Below are 13,761 nucleotides of genomic sequence, written 5' to 3'. Positions count from 1 at the left end.
TTCAGCAACTCCCCCAAAATCCTTTTAGGATTACAAATTTGGGGTGGAGCCAGGACTAGACTCCATTTCCCTATCTCCCACTCCAGGGAGCTTCCCAAACCAAGTTGCTGTTTCTTTTGGTTTCACTTTATTAGTCTGACAGGATGTATGAACAGTGTTAAACACATGTGAAAACCAATGTTTTTGCTTTTCCCATAAACTTTTTTTTTTTTGGCCACCCACAGTGGAGAAATCATAATGTAAGGAGGTTGACCTTTATACCATGTGCAGAAGAGAGGGAATACCATTACAATCTGAGCCCGTTGCACAGCATGGCCTGTGAGCCTCATTTCTGCTGCTGACATAGCCTGAGCAGCCACCATATTTACTAACAAAGACATAACGTGTGTTTTGAAACCAGGAGAATGAAATAAATGTCATATGCATTGACATCTCACACATCCAAAAAGTTAATTTAATACATACTTCAGAAACTATGCCGATTTTCCTCAGAGATCACATTTAAACTCAAGTGCGCCCCCCCAAAAAAAAAACCTTAAAAGGAAAAAGGTCACATAAGCAAGTGTCATAATGGTCCAAAATCCACTGGAAACTCCTAGAGAAGGATGTGGTTTACTGATCTGGAATCAGACCTATTTGGCAAACTCACAGGTGGCGAGTAACTAAGCCGCTATGTCTAACAATAAAACATCGCTCCCTAAAAGAAACAGGGGTCTTGTCAAATGACTTCTTTGTAACCTCCTAGAATACCTTGAGTATTCTATGGTGGCTAGGTCAAGGCTCTTCCTTTCAGGCCACCACACCCCAGTGCCCAGAGTTCCCACCTTTGAAGCCATGGCTCAAAGTTCACCTCATCGGAATCCATGGACAGGTTAACCTCCGTTGCTGTCTAGCTGTCCAACGCTATAGCTGACTTGTCTTCCCTGCACCAGGACGTTCTTATTATTTCAAAGTTAGTTGTTTCTTCATGTCTATTTGTCCACCTAGCCCATCATTTCCTAATGTAAACTGAAAGCCAGGACCTCGCCGCTTTATTAACATAAGCCCTAACACCAGCCTCTATTTTTCAACTAACCTGATGTAGCCTCTTGCTCCTAGACATGACAATGCTGAAATAAAATTCATACTTGTACAGAACATGTTTGCTGGGGTCAAACTTCTCAATCATAAAAACAATATCCAAAATTACTGATGCCATATAACACTGGAAAATATGTCTATATGCATTCATCCCATAATGCTATTAATTCTGTATTTTTAAAAAAGAATGTGTGATTTGTTTTTAAATTAAGCAAGATGATAGTACTCAAATAATACAAATCCAGAAATGGATAAATTATTAATCCCATTAGTTACAAAGTTTAGAATATTTACCCAAGCATGAGACAAATGTTTTTAGAATTCAGTGGATAACATTACAGTATTTTTTAAAACCTTTGAAAAATAGCTAAATAATTTATCTGCACTCAAGAAATAGTACCCTATTTCCCAAAGACTTCTATGAAAAATTAAAGCAAATGTAGTTAACTGTGATCCTATGTACCTCAAGTTTCTGAAGAAATCCATTTAGTTATATATATATATATCAAATAGTCAACAAAACTCAAACAGTGTGCATCATCAGCAACTGCATAGCTAGAAAAATTTTTAATTAGTCAAAATGAAGCTACGTATTTAACACTTTGTAGTAAAATCAACAGTATTCCTACTCTTAAATGAAAAGGTTTTTTATTAAGTTGTTGTCTTATTCTTTGCATAAATAAAAACTAATATTCTAAGTAGTATTTAATAAACCAATACTTTGAAAGATTTTCCACTCACGCATTATCAGTCCATGAGTTTCAAGTGAACTGATTATCACAAAATCCCTTATTTCATTCAAGATACTGCTGCAAGGAATTTAGATAGGATCATAAAAGAAGTTACTTGTAATTTAAATAGACATTTAAAAATCATTTTAAAAATTAACACAACGATGAATTCTATAAAAGTAAATTACTTTGTTAAAGCAAAATTCTCTTAATAAGTGCACTAATGTACTATTCTAGAAATGCTGACACTACCAGGCACACGATTATATGCTCTGAAACTGTGAAAAATGATCTCCACGTAAAACGGGCTCACAATTAGTTAGGGCTTTGGTCTGAGCAAGAAGACGGTAATAACATCACACTGTTATGCTGCATATATAAAGTTCAAACAAGTCATCTGTGGCTAACACAATTGTCAGCTTCTGTGAAGTGTTCATTCTGTTGTTTCACGAAAGTATAACCTTCGGCTCCACCAAAAATGCTAGAAAAAGGTGAGTGAACAGCCTTCCAAGATCTGTGTATAACATATAACAATAAAGAGGTATGTGTATTTGGCATTGTCTTAGGTATAAAAAGATAATTTGAAAAATGTGTGTCAGCTTCTCCATTTAAGCTACCAATTAATGTAGAGACAAAAAGAAGGTCAAGAGAAAATACAGTATTGGGAAATGTGAATCTGACAGGCTAATGGTGTTGGAAAAAATGTACTATAAAATGTCTACCTTTTCCCATAATTTGCATCCTATAAATTGCTTACTCAAATCAGACTGTCAAATTTACAGATCCTGCCTGAGAACTTTATAAATCCCTACATGACTTCTTCTCTGAAATTAAACCCATCAACATAAATTAACTAGAAATTTCCTCTTTTTTGGTTTTCTGACATGGCGAAATTTTGATTAGACAATTAAATGTTTTAATGAAAACAGGAAAATATAAAATTATTCCAAAACCTAGGATGTAAAGGTATTCTTATTCTTTATAAAACTTAGTATGGAAATTAATGTAATACATGAAATAGTTATTTAATTTTACTAAAGTGATTTATTTTGACAATAGTTCACACTGACTTTTTAGTTAATATGGAAGAACAATGCATATATATTTTTACATATGACAAATTTACGTATAAAGTAAACATATGCTCAAAAATACCCATACACATAAAATAATGGTAACTATGTCAAGTATATCCAATTTAGAAAGACGACAACAGAAAAATTAAAATACTAATTATGTGAGGAGAGTTGCATTTTGCATTTTTTTATTCTTTTATAACATTACTATATTGCTTTTAAAATTAAAATATATATATTTTTGGCTATAAACATAAAACTATGGCATAATTTCGATATTAAGTAAAAATAAAATATAATTTTTAAATAAAACTATTATGTAGTTTTAAAATTCATATAAATACGAAATCCACATACCTGAGCCAACCTCTTTTTCTTCTTCTTCAATGTTGTTTTTGATGCTATCATATTCTTCATCGATGGTCTGGTTTCCACGCATCTGAGATAAAATTCTACGGGCCTTCTGAGTCTGTCCTTTCTGAATAAGCCATCGAGGGCTTTCAGGTAAAAAGAGAAAGCCAAAAAACTGTATAACTGCTGGAATTGCTGCAAGTCCCAACATGTATCTGTAATAAGAAATCCATATATCATTGTAAAAGCTGGTCTTATAAGCACCACATTGAGAATATCTAATGCTGAATTGATCAGAATGATATTTTTAAACTGTACTTGGATATGTACAAAAAGAAGGACATTTTCATGCTATAGTAAGAATTGAAAAATGAGAAAACTCTGATTCTTCTCTATATCTCACATAAATCACAATAAAAACTGGACAAAAGTCACAATAATTATGTACATGAATTCTACATGAAACATATCATGCAAACCACAATAATCATTCCTATCCAAAACTAATATATGTAATATAATTCTGTATTCTACAATATAAAATGGAATTAAGATAAAATATTCTGAACTGTTTAAAAGATATATTTTTCTTTAAAATAAACACCCAAATTGATATCTTTACAGTATTCCTCTGTGAATGATTAGTTACAATTTCATTTTGCCATCAAGCATCATGTTTGCCCTTGGAAGCATAAGCCCATAGCAGGAAAAGGATACAGTTGGAACAAATAATCATTATTAAAACGATAGAAATTCAAAATAAAAACTGCATATGTTGTATGTTGTTTTAACTTGTCATCTACTTTAAATATCTATTCTTAATGGCCAGCAAAATTCTCTATAGCAAATAAGTATATTTTAAATCTATCAGAGAGATAAGAGTAATAATGCTCATATTAATTGGCACAGATCTCTGCAAATTATTCTGACCACCTGGCTGATCTCCTAACATCTCTAGGATTCAATCTTTTTGAACTGAGATTAGATGTAAACTTAAAGGTCTCTTTCAACTGAAAACTTCTATGAATCTAGGACACCTGGATGTTTTCTGCTGATCCGAATTTCCTGGTAGATTCATGATGGCAGAGCTCAGAAGGCCAACTCGGAACACATAACCACGATGCTCCCTGGTATTCACAAACCAGTGAGAAGTCACCTGACTCAATAAGCTTTTCAAAGCCATTGTGACTTTTAAGCTACATTAAACCCAACATATAGCAGCCTCAAAGGTTCCAGATATATCTTTTTTTTTTTTAAGGCCACTATTTTTCAAACAATTTCATTTTAATTCTGAAAACAGCAGGAAAAATTACAACTGTCGCAGGGGTATTAAGAATAACTCCTATTCCAAACAGTAGTTAAAACTACATGTGGAAACAGGAAAATTAACTAAGGATTTAAAAAGTAACAAAACATTTATGAATAATTGACTAAATGAATCACTTGGCCTACAGTATTAAAAAAATATGTTTTATATTTTAACCCATGGACTGTAATAGTTAAACCAATATTGAATCACTCTTTCTTCTTCTCGCCTACGGAACACAGTGTTTTAACCTCAATTTATGTCACTATACCTTGTGTTATAATAAATTCTTTAACTGTCCCACTTGATTGCATATTTACTTTTGTATGAACCACAGCACCTAATAAAGTATCTTGAACATACTAGGCACTAGCAAATGTTTTATGAAATGATGCAAGAGTAGTCATATATCTGAACTTCATGTATTATCTAAAGAGAAAATAACTGTTTCAAACTCATATATCTTATGTAGCGACTCTTCTGAGCCATTCAGTTCTGCAAACTTTCTTGCACAGTAATTCCTGCCAATGAAACCATTTTTTGTTCTAGATCTTCTCTTCTGAAGATGACTCATCTAAAGAAGACTTCGTAAGAATCTTCGGATGAAAGCTAGAGGTCAGATCAGACAAAAATGCCTATTTCTAACCTTTCCTTCTTAAAATATTAACTTGTACCACTAAGCCTGTTACTGAAATGTATGTTTAATTGCTGTAAATGAATAAAATTTCGATTTGCTTGTATTGTCTCTTAAAGAAAAGTAATAATTAAATAATTGTATTGCCAATTATTTATAAGAAAAGCAAAAAAAGGTAAACACCAAATATACTGAATTAGGAAATAAATTTTAAAAGTCCTAAAGATGAAAGCCTTTACATTTTGTTTCTCTACACTTTTCGCGATCTTTCCTTCTGTTCTCCATACACCCTTAGAGATGAATTAAGATTAAAGAGCTGCACACAATACTTCAAAGAAGCACTTGAAATGAATGTAGAAACTAAATCATTTTCAGGCTCAAAGAAGCTCACATAATACTTCTCAGTTACTACTCACTATTTAATCCTAGAACATAATAGTTTTAAAAACTAAAAGGGAAAAGACAAAATTAAAGAAAAATGCAAACATACATATTAGCCTATTTTTCTTAAGCCAGCTCTAGAAGACAGAATACTTTAGCTTTCCAGCTTTTACATCTGTAAGTCCCAAGAGTCTAGGTCTGAAATTTACAAGTCAATGCTCTAATATGAGGATGGAAAACAGGAATTCACACCCTGCTACCAAACTTTAAGGATATTAAAGCCTGATTCCAGAGACTAGTCAAGTTAAAACATGTTTTATACATTTGCATCCTAAAGTTTCTCTTGTAAAACTAAAACAGAGGAACTTATTTTACTTTATTTTAATTACCTTTCATGATAAAAATATTTTGATAAGCAAAAATCTCCATGGCTTTGCAGAGACCAAATACACAAGATGGGGAGTACCTGTGGTTATGACAGAGAGAACATAGGAACAGACCTTGATCACATTTCAGCTCTGAGCATCCTAGTATCAAAACCCTAGTCAAGTTACTTAACATTTTAATGCATAGGTGATAGTGTCTTTTTCATAGGATTGCAGGGATAATTAAGCGAAATCATTCCGTTGGTACCTAAAATTGGGAGAATGTCCCACAAAAAACATTTTTACCTCCCTGACTCCTTCTCTTATCAATTCAATGCAACTTGCCTATTGTGGCTATGTCGTCTACCCAAACTTAGAGTAGGTAGAACCAATTTCTTTCTTGAGGAAAAACCACTCCCCTGATGATGTGTAGGTTGCAGATAAATAGCAGATTACTTTGCTGTGGTACCAATGAAAATTTTATGATGAGACTAAAATAGCAGGAACCCTATAAGCTTAGTTAAGGGCAGCATTAGTGACTCACTATCATTCCTCTAAATTCAAGGAAATCAGGAACCAGATAAATGACAAAGAATATAATGATATGACAAAGAGTATAGTGATAAACTAGGGCAGTCGATCCCCAAACAAGAAGTCCCTTACTGATAAAGGGGAGCTCATTATTATAACTTAAATCAAGGGTTCTAAACCCTGGCTTCATATTAGAATTACCCAGGGGGCTTTTAAAACACACTGGTGTCCAGGCTCTACCCAATACGGGGATTTTAATTAATTGGTCCGGGCTCTAGTCCCAGGGAATTCTATTTTATTAAAAGCTTCCTCGGAGCTGCTGATGTACTATCAGGGCCAAGAACCTCTGATCTAAGTGTTTTAAAAACTCAGGGAGTTAAAGTGAACAGTAAGTACCCAAGGACCACACCTTAGACAAAAGCCCTTTATCGCCTAGAGGCAAGAAAGCACACCAAGCTGAGAGAAAGGGAAAGCAGGTTGACTCTAGCAAAAATGCCAAGCTTTCCTGAGATTTAAAAATCTTTAGAATGTTCTTGGGCATCATGATCACTCACTAAAACACACCTTCTAAAACTTTCTAAACTCAACTAATTAGTTATTTTCTGGTCCAACTAGCCGTTCCAGCACCTGCCTACCAGAAAACTAAGGAGGGTCCCTCAAATGGTGAGCAACGCTTTCAAATGGTAGGGTTGGGCCAGCCATCGACAAAGGAGAGAAGCCCAGCTACTTCATCTCAGGTTAAGCCTTCTTCCCAGTGCCAAGAACTGAAGTTCTGTGAATCAAAGGTCCTGCATTTCTGGGTGCCAGCCCTCCCCACAGTGGCTGAGCAGACTGTGGCTGTTGCTGCTGCCATCTGAGAGCCGATACCTCACACAACACCAAACAGGTCCTTCATTGAACTGAACATTCACCATCATTCTTGTTCTGAAGGGATCATATTGCTCTCACCAATGAAACTAAAGACAAGTGCCCTCTAATGGCCACTTAGGACAGAATACTGCAGTTCATAATTGCTCCCTTTCTCTGAACTGATAACATGGTTACCTGATAACATGGACTACTGACTGATAACGTGATAAGCATGTTACTTATTCTGCAATAGTTCTACAAGGGTGATGATTATGTTCCAATACATAAAAATCTACTTGAATGTACAAACTCATCTTAAACAGGTATCATTTAGCAATAACAGCAACGGTAATAGCTAGTACACAACGCTAGTTACTATGTGCCAAGCACTGTTCAAAGGGCTTAAGATACCTTAACTCATAGTTCACAACTCTGAGGTGGGTACCAGTATTATCCACATTTTGAAGACGAACAAGCTACAAAGAAGAGTATGGAACTAGTATGCAGTGAAACTAGGATTAAAATCTGGGCAGTTTTGTTCCTATAATAAATATTTAATGATTAGTTTACTTAATTCTGCAGAATTTGTAAAAGGGGATATTAATTTGCCTTAATCTCACGTTTAAAGACTTCTGAGGATCCCTTTAGAGTTTTATTGTTCATTCACCTCTGTTAAATGCAGTAAAGCACTGCAGAATAACTGGGCAAAAAGGCTAGGTGGGAGCAGTCACCCCTAATCTCACCAAGCACAGCTCCTGACACACAGAAGCACCCACTGGATTGGGGAACCGCACCCTGGATTTAACAAGGACAGATCCACCAGTGGCAAACGGAATATCTCATTATTCTCTTAACACTATATTTTACTACATGTTACTATAAAAATAGTTGAATATTAGTTAAAAGAAAATATCTCATGTGTAAAGGTAAACTTGTACCCTGTACCAAACCAAATTTGTATTTTATCTTTCATTGACATACACAGGTAAACTTTTCATGTAGGAAAAATATAGGTAACAACAAAGTATAGTTTAAAAGATGATTTGTAACAAAAAATTTTGACTCGAGATTTTTTTCACAAATGAGAATAATTTTTTAAAACGCTTTATATAACGAACATGATAGACCTAGAGTTACTTTTCTCTACATTTTGTTTTTCAATCTATGCCTCTCACAGGCCTCCCCAAGCCTCTCTCCTTCCAAAAGAAATTGTGCAGGAGGAATTATATCCTGCATCTCTGAACTGTTTATTTCTCTTCTCCCTTCTGTTCTTTTTCGTCCTTAAATTCCCAAATGATGTGAAGTTCTCCAATGCCTTACAATAGAAGAGCTATATGATTTATGGTTTTAATTGTAAGTCAAGCTATAATAGAAAAACTATCATTGCTAAGGGAACTGTATTACATTATATTATATTTAAAATAAATTGCATGCAATTGTTTTTATAGCTCTTGAGGCGCTGAATTCTACTAAGGGAGGACACTTTTCACTCTGAAAAGCACAGTAAAGGTTTTTTGGACACTGCTATCAGTTAGCCAATTATCTTCTGAATAAGCCATGAAAATATTCAGATACAGTTCAATAATCACTTTCTTGCTTATCTCCCAAACTCATGCTGTCCAAAGTATACATTTCAAACCAAATCTCCACCTTTTATTTTTCTAGTCACGGAGAATCTTGTTATTTTTTGAAACACTAAGATTAGCTCAGTGACAATCTCGGAAACTTTGTCCTGAGTACAGTGAGGGTTTTTAGCAATATTCTATAATACGCAATACTCTTTTATAATAAACTGGAAAAAAATCAAGTAACATAACTGTATTTGTAATCCCAATAGCTTTATTTCCATCCTCTGTCTTCTAGCTTGCATTATGTTTATTTTATATCTATTTGTTACTGATTCACAAATCATACCCATTTCCCCATTCTGAATAGCTCAAATAGTTAAGAGAAATATTAAGATATTATGCTTTACTCTTTAAAACTATGGTTTCAAACTGCCATCCTTTCACATCTAGCTATAAGATAAACAAATGCTAAATCTTTTTTTCCCCCGGAAACAGTTCATTAAAAATAAAAAGGAGTTGCAGTTAGAATCAGTAGTAAATGCTTTGAAAATGTTATCTAATGAAGATTTACTGTGTTTGCTTGGAAAGTTAAGGCTAAAATTCTTGTGATATTTCTCAGCTGTTTACCCAGCAAACATCTTCTGAATGAATGCTAAGTGCAAAACTCCAAGCCAATCACCAAATATCATGAATAAACAACTAGAGATAGTGTAGTCCTGTGTCAATCTGCAACTATACCCCCAAGCTGGAACTTTCCAATGATACTTATCATGATACCCTGTTTAGGACAGTGAAACATTTTCCCCTTAAAAAGGTACAATCCAGTGTCTTCAAACCACATCCAACAACATTTCTTTCAGTCTTACATCTAGAACTGACTTCATTCTTCAACGTTCCTATGGATTTTGAGATTTTTCGTCTGCTTTTCTCATACTTAAGTAATAATCACATGAATGATGCTTTTACTAAAAGATCTCTATTCTTGGATTTACAAAAGAAATCATCATCATTATATATCGGTGACAAGGTATTTACATGATAGTCACCAAATTATGATTTATGTAATGTTTCTACTTGCAAAAGCTTTAGATGCAGAAAAGAATACTGAATTTAGCCACCTGCTATAGTTACAACTCATTTGATAATGTACTTTTCAATTTCAATTCAGGACTCACGACTCCATTTTAACAGATAAGAAATTAAAATAATAAAACACTGACAAATTGAGAGTCAAGACTGGTAAGTTAATTTTTCTCTGCCATTGAGGACCATGTAGAACATCAACTCTGATGACTGATACACCTGATAATCTGAAGGTAGCAAGAGAGTAAACATAAGACCACAGCTGGAGGTACAGAAGGGAAAAAAAAAAATCAATGTGTCACAGTTGAAATCTGGAATGTAAAAAAAAAAGGTCAATGTATCATCAGCGAATGAGCAATTTTTTGTTACCTGGTACATATTTCTGTGTAAATTGCAAAAAAAAAATCATTGCCAAATATGTAAATATAGAAAAATAGTAATAATCTATGTAGCTAGGGGAAAACTCCTCAAAATAATTTGATATTAGTATATGAGGTAGATGGTACAACAAAGGTTAGAGTGTTGTGATTACAGTAGAAGTAGCAAGATACACTTGCTTTTGACAGAATAAGATATATTTAAACAACTGAATGTATTTTACAGATATTAGGCAGATATTTTTAAATTACATGGCAAAATACATTTGACTTACATAAAATTCACAGTACTAGTAGGAAAAGTAATGCGCACACACACATACCTACACACATAAACTCAGAATCTTCCCTACGCAAAGCACTGGACTAGGGATTATGGAGATACAGTAAGGATTAGCAGACATCCCTTGCTTCAAGGAGTTTATATTGTAGTAATCATCAAACAAAACAGGATTATTCAATTGATATGACTGAGATTTAGACACAGTGCAGGAGTAAGAAAAGTTACTTCAACAGAAGTTAACAGAAAAAAGTATCATGTCATAAACATTTAAATTATTTATTGGCCAATGTGAAAAAGCAATATAATGGAGGGAGTAAATGGAGGTTCAGATTAACTTTTTTTTGGGGGGGGGTACAAAATAAAATGAAGAGATCCAAGGTACACGATTCAGAATTTTGAGAAATATATACATCCTTGTTAACTACCATCCCAATCGAACAAAAGAACATATTCACAATTTGTGAAAGTTCCCTTATACCCCACTCTTTCCAGTCCTATTGCCATAGACAACTACTGACAGAATGTGTGTCCTCCCAGCTTATTTTGCATGTGGATGAACTTCACGGGGAACCATGAAGGCTATAGTCTTTTGTGTCCATCTTCTTTCAATTATAATATTTTAATAATTCATCATTGTTGCTGTTCTTTCTATTTCACCAACTTATCTATCCTTACCAGCTTTACATTAGCTTTATATTAAGTCAAGGAATCAGCAAGTCCTCTGACTCTTTTCTTCAAGATGGTTTCAGCAATTCTAGGTCCTTTTCTTTTCTATAAAAATATTAGAATTGACTGTCTATCTGATTGAAGTGAACATCTTTCCTTGCCTGGCAATTGATCATAAAGGAAAGCATTCAGGCTTTCACCACTGAGTATAAAATCGGCTATAGGCTTTTTTGTATGTCCCTATTGAGTGGAGAAAGTGCCTGTCTAGTGAACTGAAACATTTTACCATAAATTAATATTCATCTGCCAAATGTTTTATCTGAATATGTTGAGATGATCATATAGGTTTTTCTCCTTTAAATAATTTCAACATGGTGACTTACGTGAATTAATTTTCTTATGCTAAACCAACCTGACATTTCTGAAAAAAAAATTACTTGCTCATTATTTAGTATCCTTTTACAACTTGCTGGGATCGATTTTACTGACACTTTGTTAAGGATGCTTTCAGTCTGTGTTTAGAATTTTCTTTTCTTGTAGTAACTTAGGCCGCAATATTAGAGTTATGCTGGCATCATAAACCCAGTTGGGAAGCATCCCTTCCAACTCCACTTTCTGAAGCTTTTGTTTAAGCTTGGAGCTATTTCTTCCTTAAATGTTTTATAGAATTCACCAGTGAAGCCATCTAGGCCTGACGTTTGTTTTGTAGATAGGTTACAACTAATAACGATTCTATTTGTTTGATAAATATAGAGCTATCCAGATATTCCATATTATGTTTTCTAATTTTTGGTAGGTTGTGATTTTCATGCCAATATGCCCATTCCATGTAAGTTGAATTTATGAGCACAAAGTTTTGCAAAGTATTCTCATTATCTTTATAAGTCTACAAAAATAATGTGCTCTCTTTTACTACCAATATTGATAATTTGTGCTGTATCTTTTTTCTTAATTATTTTAACCAGTCATAATCAGTTCCTCAATTTTATTAATCTCTTTCAGACTCGGAACATCACTAATTGTCAGGGAAATGCAAATCAAAATTACAGTGAGATATCACCTCACATGTGTTAGAACGGCTATAATCAAAAACACTAGAAATAACAAGTATTGGCAAGAATGTGGAGAGAAGGAAACTCTTGTACATTGCTGGGAAGAATTTCAATTGGTTCAGTCACTATAGAAAACAGTGTGCCTCAAAAAATTAAAACTAGAACTACCACATGATCCGGCAATCCCACCTCTGGGCATTTATCTGAAAAAAAAAAAATGAAAACATGGATTTGAAAAGATATGTGTACCCTCACGTTCACTGCGGCATTATTTACAATAGCCAAGATACAGAAACAATCTAAGTGTCCACTGTTGAATAAATGAATAAAGAAAATGTGGTACACACACACAGAGGAATATTATTCAGCCATAAAAGAGAAAGAAATCTTGCCATTTACAGTAATACAAGTGGACCTCCGAGGACATTATGCTAAGTGAAATAAGTCAGAGAAAGATAAATAGTATATGATCTCACTTATATGTGGAATTAAAGCAAAAACAAAAATCAGATATACAGAAAATGGACTGGTGGTTGCTGGTGGAGGTGGGGGTGGGGGTGGTGGAATGGGGGAAAGGGGTCAAAAGGCACAAACTTCCAGTTATAAAACAAGTCCTTGGATGTAATGTACAGTGCGGTAACTGTAGCTAATTATCCTGTATTGCATATTTGGAAGTTGCTAAAAGAGTAGATCTTAAAAGTTCTCATCACAAGAAAAAATTTTTTCTATATATGGTGACAGATATTAACTAAATTTACTGTGATCATTTTGCAATGAACACAAATATCAAATCATTATGTCACATAAAGCTTATATAATGCTATATGTTGATTATACCTCAACAAAAAAATTACTCAAACAAAACAAATTCATTGATACAGAGAACTGATGGTCACTAGACAGGAAGGGATTTGGCAGATGGGTGGAAAAAAGGAACAAGATTAAAAAGTACAAATTCCCAGTTATAATTACAAAAAAGTCATTGTTATGTAAAGTGACAGCATAGGAAATGGAGGCACTATTGTAATAACTATGTATGGTGCCAGATGGATGACTAAGTGCTCACTTGCTAAGGTATATAAATGTCTATCTAGTCCTTATGTTTCACACCTGAAAATAATACAATGTAGTTCATCGAGTATAACTAAAAAATAAATTTAAAAAGTAAAAAATAAATTACTCATCTTTTTAAAGAACTAAGTTTATTTGTTCTATTGTTTGCCTGCTTTCTATTATGTTGACTTCTATTCTTTATTAATTCCTTCTGTCTTCCTTGGGTTTAATATACTTACATTTTTCTAACTTTTTATAGTTATCATGAAAACATATTTTTTTCCTATTTTCCAATATGATCACTTCAGCTATACACTTTCCTCTAGGGACTGAAGCTGCATTCCACAAATTTTGATATATTTTACTTTCATTTCA

General features: G+C 33.7%; 1 protein-coding gene across 1 annotated transcript in view; it reads right to left on the bottom strand.

Moving 5' to 3' along the window:
- The window catches only part of SLC2A13 (solute carrier family 2 member 13), a 286,045-nt gene that overhangs the window by 217,347 nt on the left and 54,937 nt on the right, over positions 1-13,761 (bottom strand). Inside the window, exon 3 of the mRNA XM_016151690.2 lies at positions 3,245-3,453. Within this exon, the coding sequence (XP_016007176.1) occupies positions 3,245-3,453 (209 nt within the window). The remainder of the gene's footprint in view (positions 1-3,244; positions 3,454-13,761) is intronic.

Source organism: Rousettus aegyptiacus, unplaced genomic scaffold, assembly GCF_014176215.1.
Source record: "Rousettus aegyptiacus isolate mRouAeg1 unplaced genomic scaffold, mRouAeg1.p scaffold_m13_p_2, whole genome shotgun sequence".
Taxonomy (NCBI): Eukaryota; Metazoa; Chordata; class Mammalia; order Chiroptera; family Pteropodidae; genus Rousettus; species Rousettus aegyptiacus.
Note: the sequence above shows the minus strand (reverse complement) of the source record. Positions and strands in the feature narration are given on the sequence as shown.